We start from the raw sequence: 9966 nt of genomic DNA, 5'->3' as shown, positions 1-9966 counted from the left end.
TGTTTACCACTCGTTTATTGCACAGTATCTGGTATGAAGGTTTTAGCCGCGATGCTCATTCAATTCAACATATTCTGTACAACTGTGTCTTCAAATTGCTGAGATAGCCTAACTAATGTAGCTGATTCCTGCTGTCGTCATTGGCGTTTGTTATGAATAACAAAAGCCGGTCAATATAGTTTGGTCTGTTTTTGTTTAGCCTAACTTTACTTACTACAGGTGCCCTCATTCTCTCAAATACCATTTTAAAGCCATTTACTGGTCAATAAATATTATGTTGTGAATAATCAGCTTTGTTCTTTTGTTTCCCCAGAACAACCAGTAGGCCTACATTTCTAAAATAATCTGAACATTTCAGAGGCAACATTGAATTACAGTAAGTTACCTATACACCACATGCAAGTACTTTATTACTATGAACTTTCTCTGTGTGAAATTGTATTGTTTGACTGTGTACTTTTTTAATCAGTTATTCTCTGAAAATCTTCCCTCATGCTCTCAAATCTCATTCATGTTACTCAGAAAATAATATCACAGGTTTGGAGCCAATAATGCTATGCATTTTTTTATAGGCTATACCTTAATCATATGCATTTGAATATAAGACATTTGAACCCTGAATTATAACTTCAAGTTTAGTCTTTTTCGGAAAAAAAAAAGGAAAAAGCTATTATATGGCTTCATAAGACTTACAACACAACCCATAACACATGAGTTGTGAACTCATTGATTATTTTTAGGATCTTTTCTGGGACATTTTTGGAGCTTAACCATTTTTACATAAATTGTTGCATTGAATTGAACTAGACAAGTGTACATAAGAATAGTTTCATGAATGAATTACAAAATTTTTTTATGCTTGTGTTTCATGCAGTGATATTGAATGGTGACGGGTTGCATTATGCCTGAGATCTGCTTTCGGGTTCCACAGACAGAAAGTCAAACAGGTTTGGAACGTCACAAGGCTGAGGAAATTATTTAAATTTCCCAACTATCAATTTAATAACCTTACTAACAGTAAATGTTGTACTTTGCAGGGATCTCGGTAAGCTGAAATACAAGTTTGATCAAGAATAAAAATCCTCCTGTAGACCTGAAAATCACTGAAGTGCCTGGACCATCCACCAGAAAAGAGGAAAAACAAACAGGAAAATGAAGCTGATGCACCTTTTCACTTTTCTAACTCGTTAAGTACCTCACGTGTCCCTTGTGAAGATTTTATAATTGATTGCATTTTATGTTGCAGCGAGTAAAGGTGCATCACATTTGTGAATTTCGTGAAATTACGCAGGCAAAAATGTCCATTGACCGTTGTCAGCAGTGTGGCGATGTAATCTATGAAGCGCCACACAAAATTGCTGATCGTGTGGATTCTTATTGAAATGAGTGAATTCACCAGTGAACATTCACAGAACAACAGATAATTTTACTGCACCTTAAAGGCCCTTTCACACCGGATGCGTAACGAAAAAGCTAAACGAAAAAGCGAATAGTTCGTGTGCGAATAGTTCGCATCAAAACCATTCACATCAGCCGCGACGCGAATTTGCGACGTCTGTGACGTTCAGAGAGCTTCAACATTCTAAAACTTTCGCGCCGACAGCTGAGAAAACATGGACACTTCATCATCATCATCATCCAGTCATAGTCATAGCATCCAGTGAAGACGAGCTTTTCATTTTATTTAAAAGACAGAAAAGAAGGTTTTGGGTGCACCCAATCTTACAGAACAGAGAGTCTGAAGGGGAGTATGCTTATGTGCACAGGTTTTTTTTTTTTTGCGTCTTCAACTAAACACAGTGCGTTTTGTAATGTAACTACACATTACATGTAACACACGAAGTAAGTAAGTTAAAAATCATTCGACTAGAAACTGTAGATATCACACAAAGAATGTATAGTAGCCTATACTAAAAGCAGCCCTAAATAGTCTCACTACATTTTGTTACGTGTTCAAAGTAAACACGGTCTCTGTCTCTATCTTTGACGATAATAGTGTTAGCTTTCCCAAATGTAGTTTGGCCTGCTAGCCTACACAGCACAGGACTATATGACTAAAACTATCACACAACAAACTCACAGTCAAGATAACCGAGTTGGTTGGCAATGCTACGCCACACATTGTCTTTCAAATCGTTGTCCTTGTAGTATGTGATTGGCTGAAGCCTATTCTGTCGCCGCAAAAGTAAAAAAAAAATTGACATCGAAGCGAATAAAATAAAAGTCGTTTTTTCGCCGCTGCGCATTCGCGTTCGGTGTGGAAGCACTCATTACACAAACAGCTGATCGAAAAATAAAACCATCGCGCGAATGATTCGTGCGTCAAAATCGCGTCCAGTGTGAAAGGGCCTTAACTCTGGAAAAATGGAAAATGTTTTCTGCTTGTTGTGACATAAGGAATTCTGTTTCCGGGTCGAAACCTCTACTTCTACTTCCTCTATCTTGTTTCTAGATATTGAGAATACTCAACAACCATTTATGGGAACTGTTGATTCAAGTCACACAAAAGCTTTTCAAAAGCCATAGTGTACATAACAGTCTCCAGTCTAACAGCATCCTAGACTTAAACATTTTATGATTCAAAATAGCTGAATAACTAAACCATCTGAGATTTCGGAATAGAGATAAAGGTTAGGATCATAATTTTCAGGAATATTACAGCACAATGAGTGTATATTAGCACTGTTTTTTGTTTGTTTTTGGCATCTGATTGAGCTTTTGGACTTGGAAACAGTGACGTCAGACTTAACAAGCGGACTGAAACATGTTTTAAAATTAAGTGAAGATGGACATTTTTAATTAGTCAAAATTGTTATTTTTTACATTGATTTATTACTTGGAACATGTTTTTTCCATGCATTTTGTTGAGATGTCTTTTCTTGTGTAGCTTATTGTATACACATGGTTGATTATTCATGTTACTTATGTATTATATAATTTTTTGTGTGTGTGTGTGTATTCATTGATATTAATCTATTACTAGCTTTTTTTTCCAAGTGCATGGAAGTGTATTAAAATGGATCTAAAATATGTAATAAACAATTCTTATTTTGTATTTGGTTCAGTTTGTTTATTATAATAGAAGTTAATGGTGGTAACCATAGTAACAACATGAAATTAATTTAATACAAATAAAATAAAATTGAAATTTGGTTCCTGGAGGCACCACACAGTGCCTAATATAAGAGTTCCTCAGGAAACCTGTGTGGTTCCTCAGAGAACCGCCCCTTTTTAAAGGGTGCCTAGAGGATCTACAGACGGTTCCGCCGGTGTGGCAAAGTGAAGAACCCCAAAAGGTTCCTCCAGGCACCTTTTATTTTTACAGTGTACAGTTGAGACACCCATTTTTAATGATGTGAAGGTAACTAACCATTCATTGTAAATATAAAAAATAAAGACAAATAAAGAAAATAACAATTGGGCAACATTTTTGTTTATTCATTCATTTATATTCATTCATTTTATTTAAATTAGCACTGGTTAAAATGTATAAAGCAGGAACAAGATATGTAACAATATTTATTAATAATACACGGTTTAAATATCACAAATATCAAATTTTATTTTCATTTGCGTCCTATGCTGGCTAATTACGACGTTTAAACTGTTATCATAACACTGAATAACTAAACAGTGTGTTTCCTAATAGAACTCTATCGGGGGTACAGTAGATATGTCTCAACTATCCCCCGCTGGCAACCTCGCACATTTCTCTAGATTTTGCAATTACCTTGCATGACACAATACAATGAAATATGACCGTTTTTAGGGCACAGAATAACGTTTGTGGTGATACCAGTTACGTTTAACAGTCACATAAGGATAATAAGCTATTCATTGTGGAGAGTGCATGGTGAAGTGAACGTCATCTGAGAAAAAATAAACTTTTCGATGTTTTCGGATCGGAGATGCGTCCGTTGTTCAAATTTCCCACGATCAAAGAGGACACTAATACGCACGTGACAGCAAAAATCACACAACTTGTGCTTGCTGCGAACGCAAGTTATTTAAGGTGTCTCAACTGTACACGTCTCAAATGTACACAGTCTATAAATGACCTTAAAAAGAAATGGTCTGATATAAAGGTGGACATTAAACCAAAGCTGTCATTGCCATAGACTAAGGTTGTATCAATTTGCATATACTTTTATATGTTCTTACTTAATTGCATTATTGATAGAGTATTCCCATAAGGCTCGTGTGACAATATATGTCAATTATTTTATAAATGGCAAATTAATAGCAATGCTTCCCACAGGTGGTGGTGCAATAGACTTGTAGAACAATTCGTTGTGTAATGTTTGCAACTTCACTTCATTGCCTGTAGCCAACGGACAAAAACAATGAGAAATGTACGTACGCCAGTCATGAAATTGGCGTGGAGGAACGCACATTCTCGCGTTAATTTCACTGTTAGTACATACGACCGTGAGCGTGAAAGCTAGCGTACGCAAAGTTTTTGTGCGTACGCAAGATTGATACATGAGGCCCCAGATGTTTAAGTTTGGGCTTACATGTTTCAAGGCAAGTAAAGCTAAAACTATTGCAATTGTTTGAAATACTGGGAAATATAGGCTACTCTTATTCTTATAGGCCTACTGTATGTAGTTATATAGGGTGCTTGTTACCCTCTTGTTTCATGTAGTTACAGGGTAAGTGTGACAATTCAAGTAGCCTAAGACGTTCCATGAACGTTGTACTTAGAATGTTTTATGATAACTATAAAAACTATATATTATTATTTTATAGCAAATAATAATAACGTTAAAAGGACTCGAGAATGTTGTCCTATAAGAACGTTTTCTCTCAACATTACGAGACCGTATTAGCTATTAATGACATTATAAGAACGTTCCATAAACATTATTTTAAGAACGTTTTGTCCAAACATTTACATAACTTTTAAATAACATTAGTGAAAGTTATGGGAGCGTTCCTGTTAGCTGGGTCTTTTTTTATTACAGTACAATTAAAATTGCAATTAGGCAATACAGTAACCATACAGCCTAAGGTTCCTGCAGAACCAAATAGAAAAAGGAAATAGAAAGAAATAATATATATATATATATATATAGGCTAATAAAAATAGTAATAGCTTATATCGGGGTGTTCTGATAAATTAGCCTACATTTCTTCAATTTAATCTTCCTCCACTTTTCAATTTTAAAATTCTCAAGGATTTACAGTAAAACCAAAGTTCTTTTTGAAAAACAACAAAAAAATATGGCTTTGTTTTAAGGCACTTACATTTATGAATATAACATTTCCCCAGTATGAAAATAGTAAAAACTGAATGTTTACATCTTACATTATTGTACCAAATGTTATGTCATTTTTAGAGCACTGAGCAATCAAATTAATTGAAATTTTATGCAACAGTAGCCATTCATGTCAGACCAAAAGGCACTGCTGTTTGAACAGTCACAAAACAATTGTAGCCTACTGTTGTTTAAATTTCAATGTCATATTATATACCTAACACATGACTAGACTCCAGTTCAGTAGGTGGCGGTAATGGCACAGAAACTGTTTTGCTAACCGACAGAAAACAACTCAAGAAAAAGAACCATTACCGCGAAATGTCAAATGAAAACAACGTGTGTCAACCGGTGTCAACGGCACAATGAAGTAAAATAAAAACAAAGATAATTTCGCATTGTTGATGCGTTGTTCTTCAGTCAAGGTGAGCAATGAACAGCGCCCGGTGTTTCCTACTAAACATTTTAGATGTTTGCGTCTCACCACGTGTGAAAATGTTGGTTTCTTTGATAGGACATTTGCTTACTAGGGTAATCAGATCTAGCAGTAACTTAGTTAGTAAAAGTTCTGCATAGTTAGTAAAAGTTCTGCATTTGCTCTTGTTTAGTTGTTTACGACTTGCTTTTTAGAATTACCTCTGATATTTGTCCTCCTTAATTGATTAATAATTTTGACATGTGCTGATCTTGAGTTAGACTTGATGCGGGTATGTTTTGCTGGACTTTAACTCACCATGCTTTGTTTTTCATTGACATATTGTGCATATGTCTTTGTTAATATCTTTGCTGAATGCATATTATAATGCTTATTATCTGCTTCGCTTGCCTCATGTTGAGATTTCATGTTTTATTTTCTGTTGTTTGGTGCAGTTTTAGAAGGAAACCATTAGAATCAGTCATGACTTCCACTGCATTCCTCAAAGGTAACGTTAACTTACTGATGGATATTTCTTCAATTAGGAGATATTTTGGTAACACTTTACAATAAGGTCCATTAGTTTACTACCTCAGTTTACATGAACTAAGAATGAACAATAGCCTACTTCTTCTGCTTTTAACATCTTAACATCTTGGATATTTCTTCAATTAGGAGATATTTTGGTAACACTTTACAATAAGGTCCATTAGTTTACTACCTCAGTTTACATGAACTAAGAATGAACAATAGCCTACTTCTTCTGCTTTTAACATCTTAACATCTTAGTTAATGTTAATTTCAACATTTACTAATACATTATTAAAATCAAAGGTTGTGTGTGTTAACATTAGTTAATGCACTGTGAAGTAACATGAAAAAACAATGAACAGCTGGATATTTATTAACTAACATTAACAAATATTAATAAATACTGTAACAAATGTATTGATCATTGTTAGTTCATGTTAGTTAATACATTAACTAATGAACCTTATTGTAAAGTGTTAATGATATTTTCTGTCCTCTAGGATGCTCTTATTTTAAAACATGGATTAAAATTGTGTTAACATTTTTTAACACGGTCTCATAGCAGAGTGTCAGTTTGAAATCTGAATATTTTTAATTTTAACATTTTATATGCACAGTGCTTATTTAATTTACTAGACCACCTGTCATAATAAAGAGAAAACAAATATTTTAGGAATCTGTCAAAAAAATTGTGTTGTCATTTTATTAGGCAAATAACAAACTGAAACAACTAAATTGTCTTTAATCACACATATTAACTAAAAAAACGTAATATTTTTATGCTGTCCTTTGGCCTTGATAACAGCTTGCATTCTTACTGGCATTGATTTACAGTACTTTTCCACAGTCTCTTTTGTTATTGACTTCCAAATAGTTTCTAGTTGTTCCCAAAGACTTGCTTTTGATGAAACTTTTGTGCGAATTCACTAAATCCCAAATTTGTTCAATAGGTCTCAAGTCTGGACTTTGAATTGGCCAACTGTGCCTAAAGGGCTTACACATACTGGTGGATTAACCTTTACAGAAACATAAAACAAATATTTTGGTAATCCCAAAACTGTTAGTTTAGGGCAGCTGTGGCACAAATTTTACATTGGGTGGTGCTCTAATAATTTGGTTAAGCACTGTATATTGTATCAAATCAGAGTTAATTCACTGAGCTGAATAAGCCACACCTCCACAAATTATACCAAAAGATCTTTATTCCTGGATGTGATAAATGTTTTAACATTTGAAGATTATTTGCCAGTGGTGCCATAACTTGATGATTATTATGAAACAAACTTTTTTTTGTGCATTTGAATTTATCCACTGTTCTGTTTCTCCCTTTAAGACGTGGTGGCGTATGTTGATGTGTGGTCTGCGAGCCGGGTGGAGGATTACTCTGATCCGTTCATCCAGCAGCTGTTGGACATGGGTGCAGAGGTGATAACTTTTTTGGCTACTGTGTTACAAATTAAATTTGTATTAAAATGTAAAATAAATTACCACATTTTAAATTGCAGGTATCGAAGACACTCAACAAACAAGTGACCCATGTAGTCTTCAAACATGGCCGCCCGTCCACATGGAAGAAGGCCCAGAAAATGGGTGTAAGGATTGTTTCTGTCCACTGGGTAGCCAGGTAAAATGTGTAGCACACACAATTAATCTTCTGCATGTTCATCTCAACATCTCAATAAAACCAGCAGTAGGGCTGTCAAAAGGGCTGAATTTGAATTTGAATTTGAATTTGAATTTAAAAGGCATTATTTCAGTTAGAGAAAAAATAGCTTTTGGCTTGTCTCCTTAAGGCCACAAGAGGTCACAATGAGCCAAATATTAATGCACAGCATTATTAACTAATATGACTGTCTTTTAAAAAGTGCATAACGTTTAAACTAATGTTCATAAATCTTAGAATTTGTAAATTAAATATAATTTCGAAAATTCCATGAACAATTATAAACATAAAAGCATCATTCAAGAGTCGAAGTGCTGACCACACTGAGTAGTTTTTTTGTTTTGTTTTTTGCGATATTTATTTTTTATTTTTTAAACATGACATGCAGTGGAATGGGGAAAAAAATACCCACAAAGTCTCAAGATATATTTTTTAAAAGTTAAACTTTTAACTTTACATGGCTTTCTAAACATGCTGCTCTCTTGTGCGAGACGCAAGCGCTACAGTCAAAGTTGTCCGTCTTTGTCCATGTTTGTTGTCTGTCTGTGCATGTTTACACAGAAATCAATGGAAAAGCAGTGCAGAAAATGCGTTCTGTTTGTGTGAACGGCTTGGTTATGGTTTAGACGTAACCAAGATTTTCTCTGCATTAAAGGAACACGCCGACTTTTTGGGACTTTAGCTTATTCACCGTATCCCCCAGAGTTAGATAAGTCCCTTTTCATCTCCGTGTGTGCTGTAACTCTGTCTGACGCACCCACCGCTAGCCTAGCTTAGCACAAAGACTGGAGGTAAACGGCTCCAGCTAGCATACTGCTCCCAGTAAGTGACAAAATAACGCTAACATTTTCCTATTTACAGTAGGTATTCAACAAGAATGCTTATTAACGCCGCACCAGCCCCCGCAGCAAAACCGCCGCGGCAAAAATAAACCAGTCGCATTTCAAAGTCATTCGTGAAATGACCGCCAGGTGGCGCAAAGGGATATTGTGCAAAACAGCAGCAATTGCTGCATTTTGAATTGTAAGTGGGGTTAATGTCAATTAACAAAGGATGAAATACAACAACTATGGTAAACAGAATAGAATATTTTTTAGAACAGAAAAATAGAATCAAAACTTAAAAATATAGACAACAACAATATAGCCTATATTTCATATTGTAGACGTCGGTGGGCAACATAAGACATTTGACAACAAAAAACAAAACAAAAAACATTTGCTTTTGTGTTTTTTTGTTATCCCCCGGGACTGCTCCCCCAGGAAATATCCTGGGGGAGCAGTCCCGGGGGATAACAAAAAAACACAAAAACAAATTAATAACAAAAATAAATTGGGTGCAGTGAAGCTGATTATTTTTTACTATTCTATTAAGGAATGAGACGAATGAAGAGTGTTTCTTGCTTGTGTGAGCGAACACTAATTGCCGGACAAACAAACTTTTGGGCTTTTCTCAATGAGTAAATTAGTGGCCGAGTGGTAGAACTTAGCTTTCAATCATTTTAGATGACACGGGTTCAAATCCCGAACAAACATGGACTACTGTAATTTTTATATTATTAATGCAGAGAGATTTATCTAGTTCTAAAACTCTGTTATACCGTATCGGTTTTTGCTTATATTTATAAAATAAAATTATCATGCATTTCCATTTTACACTAAGGAACAAATATTATCCAACAGAATGACTGAATTTACATCTGTATAATAATTCCAATCGTAATTTCAAAAGCAGTTCTGTTAAAAACATATATTATATATTTTGTGGTTCCCTATACAGAAAGTTTTTATAAACATGGTTTTAAGCAATGTGTGATTTGCCAGGGGGGATGGGGATTTCCTTCTGGTCTAAACATCCCTGCTTCTGCTGAATTATTTTACCCAAAAGTTTGTCTGTCGTCTCTGTCTCCGGGACCTGCGCGTCACAAAAATTTACCGAAAGCCACTTGCCTCAGCTCATGTCTAAAGCCTAAATATTGAATCAGTGTTATCTGATTATGTAATCCATATGAAACCGACAGGTAGGCCTACAGGGGATCTACTCAAACATGCTATCATGTGAGCGCTTCCCAATGCGAAAGGACAAGGCAAGAGTGAAAA

At 35.0% G+C, this 9966-nt stretch overlaps 1 protein-coding gene and 1 long non-coding RNA gene across 3 annotated transcripts in view; both read left to right on the top strand.

Moving 5' to 3' along the window:
• The first annotated feature begins 226 nt into the window (after positions 1-226).
• Positions 227-3055, top strand: LOC309487039. The gene is made up of 3 exons (XR_014201724.1): positions 227-376; positions 875-947; positions 1038-3055. It is a non-coding gene; the product is annotated as an uncharacterized lncRNA (long non-coding RNA).
• Positions 3056-5539: 2484 nt separating this feature from the next.
• mcph1 (microcephalin 1) overlaps positions 5540-9966 on the top strand; it is a 101728-nt gene continuing 97301 nt past the window's right edge. For both annotated transcript variants that reach the window (XR_014201713.1, XM_082154457.1), the window contains exons 1-4: positions 5540-5683; positions 6129-6181; positions 7538-7629; positions 7710-7828. Coding sequence is in view for 1 of the 2 variants with exons in the window: in XM_082154457.1 (XP_082010583.1) it covers positions 6157-6181; positions 7538-7629; positions 7710-7828 (236 nt within the window). In the remaining variant the exon portion in view is untranslated. The remainder of the gene's footprint in view (positions 5684-6128; positions 6182-7537; positions 7630-7709; positions 7829-9966) is intronic.

Source organism: Leuciscus leuciscus (genome assembly GCF_965113295.1).
Source record: "Leuciscus leuciscus genome assembly, chromosome: 22".
Taxonomy (NCBI): domain Eukaryota; kingdom Metazoa; phylum Chordata; class Actinopteri; order Cypriniformes; family Leuciscidae; genus Leuciscus; species Leuciscus leuciscus.
The sequence above is the reverse complement of the archived record's forward strand: the minus strand, read 5'-3'. Positions and strand labels throughout refer to the sequence as shown.